The sequence below is a fragment of the Phascolarctos cinereus genome, unplaced genomic scaffold, assembly GCF_003287225.1.
Source record: "Phascolarctos cinereus isolate Bilbo 61053 unplaced genomic scaffold, phaCin_HiC Scaffold_9;HRSCAF=440, whole genome shotgun sequence".
NCBI lineage: Eukaryota > Metazoa > Chordata > Mammalia > Diprotodontia > Phascolarctidae > Phascolarctos > Phascolarctos cinereus.
Genome location: NW_027556402.1, coordinates 45312582 through 45331142, shown reverse-complemented (window position 1 = coordinate 45331142; position 18561 = coordinate 45312582). Strand labels below are relative to the sequence as shown.

The 18561-nt window shown below is 39.0% G+C and overlaps 1 protein-coding gene across 1 annotated transcript in view; it reads right to left on the bottom strand.

Moving 5' to 3' along the window:
- ARHGEF38 (Rho guanine nucleotide exchange factor 38) overlaps nt 1–18561 on the bottom strand; it is a 126176-nt gene continuing 107615 nt past the window's right edge. Inside the window, exons 11-14 of the mRNA XM_020974757.2 lie at nt 15362–15505; nt 14162–14360; nt 13612–13871; nt 1–1446 (exon numbers count right to left, since the gene is read on the bottom strand). Coding sequence (XP_020830416.1) covers nt 1261–1446; nt 13612–13871; nt 14162–14360; nt 15362–15505 — 789 coding nt within the window. The 3' untranslated portion in view covers nt 1–1260. The remainder of the gene's footprint in view (nt 1447–13611; nt 13872–14161; nt 14361–15361; nt 15506–18561) is intronic.

The following is an 18561-nucleotide window of genomic DNA, read 5'->3' as shown; positions in this document are numbered from 1 at the left end:
TCTAACTCCAGAGCTAATGTTCTTTCAACTGTACTGGATAAGATCCAATGACCAAGCGTATTGTTTATAGTAAAAACAATCTACAAAACCAACTATGTACAAGAACAAATGGGCAAATAATGATATTTAAGGCTTTGTTCAGACCAGTTAATACCAATTTTGTTTTCTTGCTCAATTAAGTTTTTTTCCAAATTCTCTAGTGCTTTTTACTGAGGTTTCATCAGTTAAGTTTAAAGTTTTAAAGCCATCATATTCTAAATAGTTATAGGAAAGAATATGATGAAAATGCTTTTACAAAGTAATTAGGAAAAAAATGTTCAATGAAACCAACTTAAGAACTATTACTTTCTCTCAGTTAATGTTATGAAAGGTTGGGTCCTAATAGTATTTTATTTTGAAAAAAAAAGTGTGTGTGTGTTTGTGTGTGTGTGTGTGCATATTTGTATATAGGTAATATATTTGTGTGTATATGTGTGTACATATAGAGTAAATGTTAGTTCTTTTTCACTAGGTATGGTAATTCACAAGACATCAAGCATCCTTTGACTACATTTGCTTTGTATGGGCAGTGTTTTAATGCTTCATCCTTTTCCCTCAAATCTTTTATACTAAGATGTTTTATTGATTGTTGACAGGTCTATTTTACCCTAATTTTTTTAATAGCCTAACTATGCCCAATAGCCCTGAGGAGATAAACGTGTTTTAGGTTTGATAAACAATATGGTACAGTGGACCAGGTCTCAAATCTTGACTGGAGTTTCGAACATCTGTGATTTTGAACAACTTACTTCTCTGGGTCTCAGTTTTCTCATCTGTCAAATGAGGCAGATTGGACTATGAGCTTTCTAGGCTCTTTTATAGCTAGAAATCTAGTTTGGGGAAAAGCTTACTTCATGTAGATTCAGCCTTTCAAAATTACAATAGGACATATTGATCCTTTCTTAAGATTATTCTATGAAGTCTGTTTGGTTAAAAAAAAAAGTTCCTGAAGAAGTTGAATACAAAGAGTTGGTGGGTCCATTCATTTTTTCCATTAAATTTTGGTTTAGAATTTGCTTTAACACAGATACACCTCCAGACACACTAATGAGCCAATCTTGCCTCCTTAGTAACTGGCAAGGCACCAGTCTTGGTAGCTGGGTGATTACTCCTTCGGTGTCGGCTGCACCTTCCTGGCCAGGTAACTTCATGTCCGATATGTAAGAGGTAGCTGGTCGATCACTTGACTTGACAGAAAACTGAAGCAGTTCTCTTGTCTTTTTAAGCATATGTCATCTTTCCCAGATAGTTGGCGGGCACATATCCCTTCTGCCCTTGAGCTTCGGCTAGCCACCACTCCTTATTGCCACTCAGATCACAAAATCGGAGAATGTGAACCCGCTGGTATTCCTGGAGGCTGAGCTCGTGTTCGCTTCGGGCTTGAAATGCATGAACTGCGTAGAATATCTAGACAGGAAAACAAAAGACATTTTGAAAAGCAGAATCTAAAAACCTCTCATGTGAAATAGGCAAAATGGGAAAACTTCCTAAGCTTTCGCAGTACCACTTCATACTGCCCATTTTTTCCTAAAAAATACATTTTACTGATGCCATTTAAATAACATCACTTAGTTTAACACCCCCCACCCCCGCCTTTACCACATTGAACTTTCTTTTGTGACAAAGAAAAAATAAATGGAACTTCATCTAACAATAATAGTAACTGGTTTTTATATAGCGCTTGTAAAGCACTACACGTTACCTCATTCAAGCTTGTGAAGTAAGTGCTATTATGATCCTTTTTTTTACCTATGAGAAAACTGAGGCAAGAGAAGAGGTTAAGTGACTTGCCCAGGGTCACACAGCTTGTAAATGTCTGATGTAGCATTTGAACTCAAGTCTTCCAGACTCCAAGCCCAATGCTCTTACCCACTGCACCACCTAGTCGCTAATGTGTACAAACGTTTATAACAGTAAGCCCCTTCCCCACCTCCAACCTGCAACCAAGACTTTCTGTTCTCTAGCACCTTGACTCATTTTTCAGGGGCTCAGTTTGGCTTCCCTTTAGAATGCTTTACATTTACACTCTTGTTGTCATTGTATTTATGTTACCTTTAATCTGCTTATTTTGCTCTGTATTAGGTCATACGGAATCTTCCCAAATTTCTCTGCTTTTCTCATTTTTTGTCACTTCTTACTGTATAATAGCATTTTATTACAGTTCTATACCACCAGTTCTTCAGTTACGTCCCCCTGGAAGGGTGCTGCCATTAACATTTTGGTAAGTTCTGGACCTTTGCTTTTGTCTTTGATTTTCTTGGGGTATATGCTCACGAACTGGACCTTTGATTCCTTCTCTGACCCTCTTGGGGTATATAAGCTCAAGAGCTGGATCAGTGATTCAAAGTATATAGACAGTCATTTCTTGTTTAGTTCTAAATTGACATCCAGAATTGCTGGACCTTTTCACAGCTCTAATCAGGTGCTTCCCACAGCCCCTCCAACGATGACTATTGTATATCTTTTCACAGCTCATTTCACATGATCGTTTTGTCATTTTATTTATTTTTTGCTAAAGATGAAACAAAAACTTACAACAAATTTCTATCAGAAGTACTTCTAGCCAGACTCCAAGAGAGAAAAGGTAACTAACTTGGTGGAGTGCTAGATAGAGCATTAGATCTGGAGTAGATCTGGGTTTGAATCTTACCCTCAGACATCTATAAGCTGTGTGACCATGGGAAATCACTCAACTGCTCTGTGCCTCAGTTTCCCCATCTATAAAATAGGGCTAATAATAGCACCTACTCCTAAGGATTCTTGTGAGGCTAAAATGAGATAGTGTTTGCTTTGCATATCTTAAGGCATTATTATAAATGCTAGCTATAACTTGATAATTTAAGCTACATAGGTGACATCCAGTCTTCATATCATGTTAAGACTCGTTGCCCTCTAACAAACATCATTTCCTTCTCCAGTGGATCCATCTTGTCAGGCAATCAGAGGTTAAGTGACTTGCCCAGGGTCACACAGCTAGGATGTGTGTGGGGCTTAATTTGAATTCAGATCTTCCTGACTCCTGGCCCAGTCCTCTATTTACTGAGCTATGTCCTGTGTTATTAATTTTACTTAATTGCTTTACTTTAGTATGAGACTTCTCATGAAGTCAAATAATATGTACAGGTATATAACATAAAAACAAAATACATCAATACAATGGAAAATGACCCAAAAAGAATCTACTACACTTTTTTCTAATTTAAAAGCTTTTTCTAATTCTTTGTTGACTCTATGAGGTGAAACTTGCATAAACACCAAAGAACATGGTATACTATATATAGTTGTTACGGACTGGGAGTTGTATTACCAAGTGTCTTCTCTGTATCAAAGACAATCTCTTCTGATAACAATTGGTCCCTGGCCCCCCTTGATATTTATTCTGTATATATTTTGCTTATACATTAGACTGTGAACTCCTGGAGGCCAGGGCCTGTTTCTGCCTTTCTTTGTATCCCTGGTGCTTGGCACATCTCAGGTGCTTAATAAATGTTTATTGACATCACTAGTGCAGATAAAACTTTTTGTTTTCTTCCATCAACAGTTCTACTTGGTCTCAACTCCAGGAACATCAAGGCTGCCCTAGGATAAGCTTATCACTTGAAATCTCATCATCACACTGAGTGACTCAGACAACATCTAAGAAAGGAACCCTTTAAATCTGATGGTTTCATATGTACAAATATACAAGATATAGGTAACAAGGGAGATGAATTATAAAGCCTAACCCAAAGAGACAAATTTCAGCTCATTAGTATCCCAGAGACTTGGTGGAATGAGACCTGTAGCTGAAATGTGATTCAGGAAGGGTTGTCTCTGGGCAGTTGTTACAGTTCTGTCTGACTTTGTGACCCCATTTGGGGTGTTCTTGGCAGTGATAATGAAGTAGTTTGCCATTTCCTTCTCCAGCTCATTTTACAGAAGAGGAAACTGAGGCAAACTTGACTTTAAGTGACTTGCTCAGGATCATACAGCTAGTAAGTGTCTGAGGTCAGATTTGAACTTAGGTCTTCCTGACTCCACACCTAGCATTCTATCCAATACCCCACCCAACTGCGCTCAAGAAAGGTATATCTTTTTTTAAAAAAAAATAGGAATGGTAAAGGAGAGGGATTTGCATTGCAGATTAAGAATATATATTCATGTCAAGAAATCTAGGAACCAAGTAAGTATGGTGGAGTACATGTAGGTGAATATCATTTGTGTCTCCCCTCCTCTCATTTTCCCCTACTCTTCTTTCTTTCTATCTTTCTTTTTTTCTTTCTGGCTAGGCAATAGGGTTAAGTGACTTGCCCAGGGTCACACAGCTAGTAAGTGTTATGTGTCTGAGGCCAAATTTGAACTCAGGTCCTCCAGAATCCAGGGCTGGTGCTCTATCCACTGTGCCACCTAACCCCTACTCCTAAAAGCAGAATAGCTAGTCAATTCTTGACTTGCTTTACTCATCCTTTCATCATTCAAAAGGTAGCTGTATCAACAAGGAGATATTCTATTCTAAATATGTTTCTTACCACCAAGGAGGAACTGACCGCTGGATGGAAGTGATGAGACTCTTGGGGAGATAGGGAGACCGTTTTATCTTGCAATTTGTGATAGAGAAAATAAAGACAAACATGCATCCTACCTTTGGGGAGAACAAATTTCAAGGGGGATCCCATGGACTAAAATCCATAGGGCAAGTCGACCCAGGAGAAGCTCTGAAGACACAAGGAGAAACAACTCCAGTGGAAAAAAAGGGGGGGGAGCTGCTTACAGAGACAAATTCCACAGGGAGCTCACAAAACAACTTAGGGTTTCTTTTTAAGAAAATAATTTTATAATTATGGGCTTAGCAGAGGATGAACTCAAAACTTTGCCATAGTTCAAAACAGAAGCAATTGAATAAGAATTGAAGGACGTTGTCTTTTTCCTGATGTCAGAAATAACATCCCATCCACTTTGAGCAATGGTCTCATTCCTTCAACCTTCTCCTTTCCCCAATGTAACTCTAAAAACTATTTGGGGTTGTCCTTTATTTTCTTTGCCAGCCTCAGTTCATTCTGAGGCTTAACACCCCTTATATGGGTCTTCCAGGACTCTATGAAGCTATTGTATTTATCCCTGTTACATGGCCTGGCTTCTGTCTTCTATACACGTATCTTTTAAAAATCTAAGCTGATGGATTAGTTTGCTGTGCATCCCCATCTTTAGGTAACTCCCCCCTTTTTTTGTCCTCAATGGAGTTGTTTCCTTGTACTAGAAAAGATAAATTTTTTTTAAAATGATGAATAGCAAGTTGTATCCAGGATAAGTGAGGACATAGAAAGAGAATATCTTGATGACTTTTGATGACTTCAAGTTACCAAGCTCAGATAAGTCATATCTTACATACTGAGGGAATTTACAATGGTGTTTGCTGAGCCTGGGTCAGTGATCTTTGAAAGATCATGAAAAATGAGAAAGGTGCTGCAGGAGTGCAGAAGGGCAAATGTCCTGATTTTCAGTAAGAGGAAGAAAATAGAGTTGACAAACTATAAGCCAGTGATCTCATTTTGATTCTTGACCAAATTCTAGAACATATTATTGAAGGGATGGTTAGTGACTATCTAGAAAGGAAAGCTGATCACAAAGAGCCAGCATGACTTCATAAAAGCCCATCATGCCATACTCACCTCATCTTTTTGACAGGGTTACCAGACTGGAAAATCAAGGATACCTACTACAGTTTACCTAGGTTTTAACAAAGTGCTTGACAAATCTCTCACACTGTTCTTGTGGAAAATATAGAAGTAAACTTAGCAAGCAAATTTGCAATTGGTTGCATACCCAGGTCCAAAGAATAGTCATTAATTAGTCAGTGTCAAGCAGAAAGGATGTCACCAATTTATTTTCACAGAATTCTGAACTTGCCCTGCACTATGTAACCTATTTAAAAGTGTATAGATTAGAGAAATGGATGGAGTGTTTATCTGATTGATAGAAGACACAAAGCTAAGAGGGATAGTTAATATGCAGAATGATGGTCAAGATTCAAAAAGATTTTGACAGGATGGAACATAGAACCATCTTGAACAAGATGGAACTTCATAGCGATAAGCACTTCTATTTGGGTTTTAAAAAGTCAAGTTCTGAAGTCTAAGATAGATGCATCTGAAAAGAATCATGGAGTTTTAGTGGGTGTTAAGCTCAGTATGTGTCAACAGTGACATGGTGACTGAGTGATATGGCAAAACGTGGTACAGCAACACAATACTACACTGGATTTGGTGAGACATGATACTCAGGACTAGGGAGTTAATACTCCCTCTGTCCTCTTTCAGATTCTACTTGGAGTTTTGTGTTCAATTCTAGAGGCCACATTTGGGAAGAACATTGATAAGCTGTAGAGCAGCCAGATGAGGGCAGTTGGGATGGTGACAGGCCTCAAACTTCTGCCAGATGAGGATCAGTGTAAAGAAATGAGACCCAGGGAAGAGAAGACTTAGGGAAAACATTATATCTCTCTGTGAGTTTTTGGAGGGCTGACACATGATAGGACTTGTTCTACTTGGCCCTAGCAGATAGAACTGGGAGAAATCAATGGAAGTTGCAAAGAAGCAGACTTAGGCTTAATGTAAATAAAATCTTCATTATTGTTGTTGGTGGTGGTGATGGTGGTAGTGGTCATGATCGTGGTGGTAGTGCCAAGTTTACAGAACAAATCCTTTTATTAAGGGGATTTGTTCTGCGAAGTTTGGATTTAGTCAAAGGGCCGCACTTGAGGACCTAAAGAGCCACATGTGGCCTCGAGGTCACAGGTTCCCCACCCCTGCTCTAGACTCTGAAAGGTTAGACTTGATACGTCCTTAGTATTCCCTCAGCTCAGAATGTATTTATCTGTTCACATATTATAAAACTCAATAAAATGTAAGTTCTAGCAGCAACTGATTCATTTCCATCTTTGTATTGCCAGCACCTAGAGCTTGGTCCTTAATATATATTGTCTGTTGCTGCTGAATTGAAGGATCCTAGAATAGACTGAAGCCTCGTGGCTTCTTGAGAGGGAATTTTACATTTTCGCTAACCTCCTCTTCCCAACTATCTCGTGTTCTGTTCTTCCATCTTCCTGGTGAGCATTTGTGTGCCTCCCCAGGTCTGGGAATGATGGTCCACAGGTGTGGTAAGTTGGCTCAGTTCTGTTCCTGAGACAAGGGTACCTTGATGTGAAACCTCATTTGTCTGTCTCATGGGTAATGGAGGAGGTAGAGGGCTGGGTAGGAATGACTTTAGAAGAACAACATCTTTCATTATCTCATTAGTGGAGCCAGTGAGGCAGGGAGACACTGTGGAAGGAACATTAGACTCAACTGGACTCTCAATTCCAACACTTATTAGCTGTGCAACAATGGACAATTGACTCAAGCTTCCCATCTTTCAAATGGGGGAGAATAATAGTTGTCTTCCCAATTTCCTAGGGTCCTTGTAAGAACGCCTTTTGGAAATTGCAAAGGAAGGTCCACAAAAATGCCGCTAGGTATAGGATACCAAACCTAAATTGGCCTTTTTGCTCTTTCCACCCATTTCTTGTGGCTCTAACCTCTGAAGCCAAGCAGAACAAGCTTAGTCCCTTTTGCACATGACAGCCCTTCAAATACTCAAAGACATCTTGTACACCCTGAAGGTACAAGTCCTTTTCTTTAGGCTAAGCATCCCAAGTTCCTTCAACCAATCTTCATGAAACATAGACTCTTTGAGTTTGGCCATTGAGCTGGTTGCTAATTTATCTAACCAGATTATCCACAAGAATAATATGAAATACCACATCAAAAGCATTATAAAAATCAAGGTAAAGTATATTGACAACATTTCCTTAACTTACTAATTTATTAACTCTATTTAAAAAAAAAAGGAAATAAAGTTACTCTAACATGCTCTGTGGGCAGCTAGGTGGCTCAGTGGATAAAGTGCTGGGCCTACAGTCAGGAATGAGTTCAAATCTGGCCTGAGACACTTGACACCTATGTGACCCTGGTCGAGTCACTTAACCCTCTTTGCCTCAGTTTCTTCATCTGTAAAATGAGCTGGAGAAGGAAATGACAAACTACTCCAGTATCTTTGCCGAGAAAGCTGCAAATGGAGTCACGAAGAGTTGGACATGACTGAAACAACTGAATAACCACAACTACAACAAATGTGATGTGACTTTTATGAAGCCATTCTGCCTCTCTAATTGCTGCTTCCTTTTACAGATGCTTATTGTCCATACAGTTTACGATCCATTCTAGAGTTTTTGCAGGAATCAAAGTCTAGCTCATTGGTTTGTGGTTCTTAGACTCTAGTCTCTTCCTTTTTTAATCTATTTTCTCTTTTTCTAATTTTTTTTTGTTTTTGTTTGTTTTTAGGCAATTGGGGTTAAGTGACTTGCCCAGGGTCACACAGCTAGTAAGTGTTATATGTCTGAGGCCAGATTTGAACTCAGGTCCTCCTGACTCCAAGGCCAGAGCTCTATCTAGTATGCCACCTAGCTGCCCCAAAAACATTTATCTTTCTTCAATCTCGAGGAACCTTCCCTATTTTACACAATCTTTAAAATATCACGGTCACTTGAGTAATTCAACCATCACATCTGTCAATCCCTGTTTCCTGAACATGTAGTTAATCTGAGTCAGATATCTTGAATTTATCAGCGGCAGCAAGGTGATCCCCTACTATCTGAGAATGACTGCCACATTAATAATGAGTTAATATGTCAAGTCATTAAGCATTTATTAAGCATTATTATATGATGTGCCCAGTATGGTTCTAAGCATTTGTGATAGAAAGGCAATAAAACCAGTCCTTGTTCTTAAGGGGCTTGTAGCCTAGTGAAATCAGTTCCTGTTAATTAAAATAAAATCAGTTTCATTTTTTGTTTTGTTATCTGTGCTCCCCAACTCTAGAATCTCTCAAATCTTTTAATGAATCAAATATTCATGATGCATTTTGCTATTGTTCAGTTTTTCCAGTTATCTTTGACTCTTCCTGACCCCATTTAGGATTTTCTTGGCAAACTACTAGAGTAGTTTGCCATTTCCTCCTCCAGCTCATTTTACAGATGAAAAAACTGAGGCAAACAGGGTGAGGTAACTTGCCCAGGGTCACACAGCTAGTAAGTGTCTGAGACCAAATTTGAGCTCATGTCCTCCTGACTCTAAGCCCTGCACTCTATCCATTGCACCACTAACTTCTCATTCACGAAACATAGACGGGGCTTTTCTAGACTTTGAACTCTTATTTTTTATTCTTGAACCACATCTTCCAGTGCATTCCCCCCCCCACCCCCATCTTCCTCTATATCTGCCATTGCGTTAAAGTCACAGAGTGGATTTAATTTGAAGAGCTTTTTTTCAGATTTCTCCATGGAATTTTCCTACCTCTTCATCCTCTCAACAAATGTGGATGCATGCATAGGCTATGATCATTTTCATGGGGACAGTTTTGCAAATAGCTATCACGAGCACTGAAATATAAGGTGAACAAATGTCCCATGAAATTATGTTTCTTTATTTCTTGGAATGCATGACCAAACCAATTCTACCACCTCCTTTTTTTTTTTTTTACTTTCCATAGAGAAACTGTGAGCTACACTTCCATTTAACTGTGACCTTCTTGGGTGCTATAGTTTTCTTTATAAAAAGAGTGTCAAGACCGATACGATTCAGTTCCTCCAGTAGGATACCTGTTTGTTGGCCCCTGGACAATTTAATCCCTGCCCTCTGAGGCTTCCTTTCATTTAGTCTCTCTCTCTCTCTCTCTCTCTCTCTCTCTCTCTCTCTCTCTCTCTCTCTCTCTTTCTCTCTCTCTCTCTCTCTCTCTCTCTATTTCTCTCTGTCTCTGTCTGTGTCTCTCCATATACACATATATATATATAAATACATACACACACACACATATATGTATATATATATATATGTATATATATGTATGTATATAGTGCTTTTGCAATTCTTGCTTTTCCTAGCACTTAGCATGTTTGAATAATCAATGCTTGTTGACTGACTGACCGAAATACTGATGGCGTTAGGACCTAGTTCTATTATTTCGTTGGTGTGGAAAACACTCAGATGAGAAAATTCCTACCAAAGCAAGTCAACTCCTCTGCAATACATAGTCTTAGGGAGTCTTCTAGAACATTGAGAAGTTGTGCCTCTTGCCCGTGGGTGATGTAGGCAGTATTTTTAAGTAATAGGATTTGCGGACTCAGGTGTTCCTGAGTCAAGGCTAGCTCCTCTCCACTGCACTGCACTACCTCTAAAGGACCAATGGCCAGGTTAATATTAATAGACAGTAAAAATTTGTGTGATTCTTTGCAGATTCTGCTCTTTTTCACTATGATGACATGCTGTCCCTTCAGAAGTGGAAAAGGGACATTTAGGACTGAGGGTCATCTTCTATTTTTCTTCATTTCATGGGTTTCATAGAAAAGGAATTCATCCTCTTCGAGTGGTCAGCCTATAATTGAATGAGCCTCTCCATACTTAGCTAGGCTAAGTAAATATAGTCTGTTTCCAGAACTATACTTGGAGCCTGCCAGATGTTTCCCACCAATGACCTTCAACAGCCTAGTTTCACATCTGTACTACAACTAGTACTTTGGGAAGATGATGCTTAATAAGTACTTTTTGATGTTACAACTGGGGGCAGCTAGGTGGCGCCACAGTGCATAGTCAGGAAGACTCATCTTCATGAGTTCAAATCTGGCCTCAGACATTTTCTAGCTGTGTGTCTAGCTAAGTTACTTAACCCTGTTTGTCAAGGTTTTCTCATCCATATAAGGAGCCAGAAAGGAAATGGCAAACCACTGCAATAGCTTTACCAAGAAAACCCCAAGTGGGGTCACAAAGAGTCGGACCCAACTGAAACAACTAAAGTATAACATAATGTTACAATTAGTCCAGATAAGGGGTGTACTAGACAGAATGCTGAACAGTCACAAAGACCTGAGTTCAAATCTTGCCCAAGATACTAACTACATGTCCCTGGACAACTTAATTAGCCTCTATCAGCTTTCCCATCTGCAAAATAAGCATAATATTAGCACCTACCACACAGGGTTGTTATGAGATCAAATGAGGTAACACATGTAATGCATGCTATAAACCTTAAAGTGCTATCTATTGCTTTCAATGATCATTATGGTCATAAAATAATTTTGAATGAATCAATGTGATACTATAGTAAACCTAGACAGGTGGTAGAGTGGCAGAAGTTCTAGACTTGGAGTCAAGAAGACCTGAGTTAAAATCCTTTCTCAAATATTTGCTAGCTATCTATGCCTCGGAAAATCTCTTAATTCCCTTAGCCGTAGTTTTTTCACCATAAAATGAGGTTAATAATCATGCCTACTTACTTCAAAGAGTTGTTGTTAGGATTAGATGAAAAAAATATATGGACAGTGCTTTACTAACTGTAAAGGGCTATATAAATGCTAATTGTTGTGATTGTAATCGTTGTTATTGTTTTGTCCACTTTCAAAATCTGAAATCTCATAGAATATCTATTTGCTAATAACGGTAAACTGTGCATTTCATGTTATGAACAAAGGAGAAAAAAAATTGTAACTTAATTCAAATGGTATATATGTGTGTGTATATATATATTTTATTTAATCTTCATTTTTAACTTTTTTTTTTTGGTGAGGCAGTTGGGGTTAAGTGACTTGCCCAGAGTCATACAGCTAGTAAGTGTTATATGTCTGAGGTTGCATTTGAACTCAGGTCCTCCTGATCAAATGGTATATATTGACAAGACTACTCAGGAGGGAACTATTTTCATTGCCCCAAAGATCTCAACATGAAAGAGTTTAGACATGTTCTTTGACCTGGGGGTACCATCCAGAACCAGATCTCTGTCTGGCTTTAACAGAAGCTCTGTAGAATGAACCCTGACCCCTCCATGGTCACGTCTGGAATTTCACAGTGGGGTTAAGTGAATGCATATTTGCATATTGTCTCAGAAATACGTGCCTCGTCTTTTAATAGCTGTAAAATTAGCTCACTCCATAATTCGACACTGCTTTCTAGTATCTCTGACCAAAACTAAGAGAGCAAAAGATGGTGTAAAAGAGACAGTCAGCTGAAGATCATGCATTTTAATCAGCCAGGCTGGTTAAGAAGCAAGCTTGATCAAACTTGAAAAGACTTGAGAACTCTGATCAATGCAATAACCAACCAATGTTTCCAGAGGACTCGTGATAAAGCATGCTGATAGAGAGCTGATGGACTCAGGGTGCAGAATAAGACATATATTTTTTTGGACCTGGTCAATGAGGGAATTTGTTTTGCCTGGCTATGCATATTTATCTCGTCTTTCTGGGATTGACTTCCATTTACCATATATATGTAACATATATGTTTTATATACATACATATGTAATATGTGTTTATATATCATATATAAAAACAAGGATTTTGTTTTTTATTTTTCTTCTTCAATAGGAGAAGGTAGGAATAAAAGAAAGTTGATTTTTCTTAATTGAAAAAAAACCATCCTTGATTTGTCAATAATCAGACAAGGTCATGTGGTACAGTCTCAGGACAGAGCAGAGAGACAGATCAGCCACTTGCTAGCTATGTGACTTTAACCTCTCTGTACTTCAAAGTTCATCTGACTATTGGCCAATCAAGGATGATTTCTGTGATCTAGAAGGAGAGTGTTAGACAGGTGGATCTCTCAGGCCTCTTCCAGATCTAAGATCTAAGTCTAATGTCCATCATCTGGACATCTGTCTTACATCCAGTTCTTTGCCAAGAGGTAACAGAAGGTCACAGCCTAAAGTCTGACTTGTTCTTCTGCACGGGGGTTTAGACCACAGTCTCTTTGCTGTCATGTCAGGGAGTTTCATTTTTACAGTAGGCTTCAAGACTGGCCGCTGCCAGTGACATTAACGAAGATGTTGTTCTTTTGGGAATTAGGTTATATTCCCTAGTGTCTGGGGGCAATCTGTTCAGAACTAGATCGCTTGTATCGGGTGGAGAGGACAGGACATGTGGTACTAAAAATGAAAAAAGCTAAGAACCAAAAGATGACAAAATCGTAGAAATGTTCGTGACTGTAGCCAGGTGGTGCAATGGGTGGATTGCTGTGTCAGGAAAACCTGAGTTCAAATCCAGCCTCAGACATTTATTAGCTATGTGACCCTGGGCAAGTCACTTAACCTCTGTCTGCCTCTGTTTCCTCAACTGCAGAATGAGGACAATAATAGCACCTACCTCACAGGGCTATTGTGAGGATAAAGTGAGATCATATTTGTAAAGTAGCTAGGGCTTCCTTCCTTGCTTTTGGAAGGCTGTATCACCCTGGATGGATTGTAGCAGAAGGTCAATGGAGGGCAATAGCTTTCATATTCCGAATAGCCTGCTGATGGTTTTGTTTGTTTGTTTTCTTTTTCGAGGCAATAGGGTGAAGTGACTCTCACAGGGTCACACAGCTAGTAAGTGTCAAGCGTCTGAGGCCAAATTTGAACTCAGGTCTTCCTGAATCCAGGGCCAGTGCTCTATCCCCTGCGCCATCCAGCTACACCCCACTACCACCCCCCCCCCCCCCCGCTGCCGGTGGTTTAAAGGGACAAATTCTTACCTGCTCATCTCCATCCTGGATAGAGTCAGTGTCAGCCTCATTGGCTTCAGGTTTTCCACATACGCCGTTGAGAGAGGAGCTGCTGTCACTCACGCTCTCTTCCCGGGTTTGTGGGATGCTGTGGCTGGCAGGCCACGAAGACACAAAAAGGCTGATGTTATCAAAGTCCTCCTCACAGAACCTGTGCTCCCCATCTGCCTGGTGCAGCTTGGCTGGATTGTAGGGCTTCAGGAAGGACGAGTAGACATAGCCTTTTGCGACTAGACAGAAAGGAAAGAAAAGAAAAAGGACATTTTGAAAGGGCTCCTCCTTCCCCAAACATATGCCCTGAGAAAGACCTCAGCTTTAAAGAATCCTGGATCAATAACTGGAAGCAGACCTCAGAAGCCGTCTAGTTCAATTCCCTCATTTCACAAATGAGGAAACTAAGGCTCACACAGGTTAAATGACTTGTTCAAGGTCGCTCAGAGAGTAAGCATCAGAGATAAGATTTACAACTTAGTTCTTTTTCCACTGTCCTTTTGGGGGGCATCTCCTGTATGATACTCACTTCCAGTGTCAACCAGCCACCTGCTTGTGCTGCCCAAGGGATCCTTCTGCTCAATGGCAGCCACCAGGTCGCCTTCCAGAAGGTCAATGTCATGTTCCTGTGTAGCATTACACCTGCGCTTTGCTTGGTAGAGAGCCTCCAGGCTGTAAGATGCTAGAAGCTGGGAGCGGTGGTTTTCCGTCTGACGGGGCATCTCCGACTGGGAAGAAGGGAGTAGAGAAATGCATCTTTGTGGGAAACCATGGAAATGGATGCTGGGTAGATGGTTTACACCTCTCATCCAATAGACTTTAGGTCTATAATAGGTCTATAGACTTTAGGTGTGAGATGTCCATGGTCAAGCATGGCTTTTATTTTGCTACTCCATACTTGGCTGTTGCAAAGGAAGGTTCTATTGGTTGGGATGGGGAGAGTCATTTGAAAGTGAAAGCAGTAGTTTTTGGAATGCATTAATAAAGCATTATCAAAAATAGTGCATGCTTCTTTCCCTCTTTTGTAGGTAGGGGGCCATACAGTCAGAGTAGGTTGATGTGTTATTTAGCTTTGTTAAATTGCTTTCCCCGCCTTTGTTTTTATCCTTTGTTGTAAAGGATGCCTTATGGGGCAGAAAGGAAGGATATAGTTTGGGGAAAAGGCGATAAGAAAATAAAATATATAGATAAATTTTTAAAAAGTCAAAATTTAAAAAAAACTAAATTATTGAATGGGATGTCTCACTGGAGATCTTCAAGCCAAGGATGGATAACGACTTGTCATATATAACAGAGGGAGAGTTTTTGTTCCGGTTTAGCTTGGATTAGATGATCTCTGAGATTCCTTACAACTCTGGACTTTTGATTCTGTAAATCTTTTTTGGAGATCTGGGAGAAGATGTAAACCATCATTCTCTGCCTGGAGGTGGGTTGGGGTAAGGTCGAGTGGTGTGGACACGTGATTTCTGAGGCCCCTTCCAGCCCTAAGATTTTATAGCATTCATTAAGCACCTACTATGTGCCAGGCATTGTGCCTAGTGCTAGGACCACACAAAGAGGCAAAAGACAGTTCCTGGCCTCAAGGAGCACACAAGCTACTGGGCTGGACAACATGCAAACACCTACATATGAACATGTATAAATACTGGCCCCAAAGCTTTGTGCTTCGAAGAAGACATGAATTCTGGGAAGTCCTGCCAGCAGTCATCACTGGCCATGCCAAACTCACCAGAGTGGGCACAGGTTTCTTCTTTTCAAAGCTTAGCTTCCGTTCGATAAAAGTCGCACTGTTGTCCTTCACAAAATTCAGGCTATGAACCTCTTCTATTACCCGATTTTGAGCTTCGCTGATGCTGGCTGGGAGCAATGATAACTGTAGAATAAAGCAAGAATCCCAGAGCCCTGGTAAGTGCAGATGACATAACACAGGCTATAAACAGTGGCATTGCCCATGCCGACTGAATCACTTGCAGCCAGGCTGTGATGAACAAATACTATGAGGATAACATTTTTAAACCCAAAGAAAGCAATGAAGAAATGCAGTTCCTGCAAAGCAGAAATTCTTTTTTTTTTAAATTTTTAAAGAAATTTTATTAATTTTTTTTGATTTATCAACAATCACTTCCATATGCTTTTAGGTTGAAAATTTTTCTCCCCCTTCCTCCCCCCCACCCTCCCCAAGGCAGCGCACAATCTGATATAGGCTTTACATTTACATACACATTAAACATATTTTCACATTAGTGAAGTTGTAGGTAAAAATTAAAACCAATAGGAGGAACCATCAGAAAGATGAAACAAAACTCAACAGAAGGTAAAAATAAGTGATAGCAATTCGACTTCCATAGTTCTTTCTTTGGATGTGGACAGCATTTTCCATCCCGAGACCTCTGGAGATGTCTTAGATCCTCGTAATGCTGAGAAGGGTTCAGTTTAACAATCTTAGTCATTGCATAACATGGCTGTTATTGTGTACAAAGTCCTCTTGGTTCTGCTCACTTCACTCAGCATCAGACCATATAAGTCTTTCCAGGTTTTTCTGAAGTCAGCCTGTTCATCATTTCTTATAGCACAATAGTATTCCATTACATTCATATACCACAACTTGCTCGGCCATTCCCCAATATGATGGGCATCCTCTCAATTTCCAATTCTTTTCCACCACACAAAAAGAGCTGCTATGAATATTTTTGTACATGTGGGTCCTTTTCCCATTTGTTTGGTCTCTTTGGGATATAGCCCTAGAAGTGCTATTGCTGGATCAAAGGGTATGCACATTTTTGTAGCCCTTTGGGCATAGTTCCAAATTTTTCTCCAAAACGGTTGGATCAGTTCACAACTCCACCAACAATGTATTGCTGTTCCAATTTTCCCACATCTTCTCCAACATTTATCATTTTCCTGTTTTGTCATGTTGGCCAATCTGATAGGTGTGATGTGGTACCTCAGAGTTGTTTTGATTTGCATTTCTCTAATCAATAACCATTTAGAGCATTTTTTCATATGACTATAGATGGCTTTAATTTCTTCATCTGAGAACTGTCTGTTCATATCCTTTGACCATTTATCAATTGGGGAATGGCTTGTGTTCTTATAAATTTGTCTTAATTCTCTATATATTTTAGAAATGAGGCCTTTATCAGAGAGACTGGTTGTAAAAATTCTTTCCCAATTTTCTACCTTCCTTCTAATCTTAGTTGCATTGGCTTTGTTTGTGCAAAAACTTTTCAATTTAATGTAATCAAAATTATCCATTTTGCTTTTCATAATGTTCTCTATCTCCTGTTTGGTCATGAATTCTTCTGTTCTCCATAGATCTGATAGGTAAACTATTCCTTGTTCTCCCAGTTTACTTATGGTATCAGCCTTTATATCTAAGTCATGAACCCATTTTGACTTTATTTTGGTATATGGTGTGAGATTTGGGTCTATGCCTAGTTTCTGCCATACTCTTTTCCAGTTTTCCCAGCAGTTTTTTTCAAAGAGTGGGTTCTTATCCCAGAAGCTGGGGTCTTTGGGTTTATCAAATAATAGATTACTATAGTCATTGACTACTGTGTCTTGCATATTTAACCTATTCCACTGATCCACCTCCCTATTTCTTAGCCAGTACCAAGCAGTTTTGATGATTGCTGCTTTATAATACAATTTAAGATCTGGAATTGCTAGGCCACCTTCCCCTGCATTTCTTTTCATTAGTTCCTTTGATATTCTGGACCTTTTGTTTTTCCAAATGAATCTTGTTATTATTTTTTCTAACTCTATAAAATAATTTTTGGTAGTTTGATTGGTATGGCACTGAATAAGTAAATTAGCTTAGGTAGGATTGTCATTTTTATTATATTAGCTCTGCGCCTACCCATGAGCAACTGATTTTTTCCAATTATTTAGATCTGATTTTATTTGTGTGAAAAGTGTTTTGTAATTGTGTTCATAGAGTTCCTGGGTTTTTTGGGAGGTAGACTCCTAAATATTTTATAATGTCTACAGTAAGTTTAAATGGGATTTCTCTTTCTATCTCTTGCTGTTGGGCTTTGTTGGTAATATATAGAAATGCTGATGATTTATGTGGGTTTATTTTATAGCCTGCAACTTTGCTAAAGTTGTTTATTATTTCAAGTAGTTTTTTACTTGATTCTCTAGGATTCTCTAAGTATATCATCATGTCATCTGCAAAGAGTGATAGCTTTGTTTCTTCTTTGCCTATTCTAATGCCTTCAATTTCTTTTTCTTCTCTTATTGCTAAAGCTAAGGTTTCCAGTACAATATTGAATAACAGTGGTGATAATGGACATCCTTGTTTCACCCCGATCTTATTGGAAATGCTTCTAGCCTGTCCCCATTACATATAATGCTTGCTGAAGGTTTTAGATAATGCTATTTATTATTTTAAGGAAGACTCCATTTATACCTATGCTTTCTAGTGTTTTTAATAGGAATGGGTGTTGTATTTTATCAAAAGCTTTTTCTGCATCTATTGAGATGATCATGTGGTTTCTGTTGGTTTTGTTGTTGATATGCTCAATGATGCTGATAGTTTTCCTAATATTGAACCAACCCTGCATTCCTGGTATAAATCCTACCTGGTCATAGTGTATTATTCTTGTGATAAGTTGCTGCAATCTACTTGCTAGTATTTTGTTTAAAATTTTTGCATCTATATTCATTAGAGAAATTGGTCTATAATTTTCTTTCTCTATTTTGACTCTTCCTGGTTTAGGTATCAACACCATATTTGTATCATAAAAAGAATTTGGTAAGACTCCTTCTTCACCTATTTTCCCAAATAGTCTATATAGTATTGGAATTAATTGTTCTTTAAATGTTTGATAGAATTCACATGTAAATCCATCTGGCCCTGGAGATTTTTTCCTAGGGAGTTCATCAATGGCTTGTTCAATTTTTTTTCTGAGATGGGGTTATTTAAGT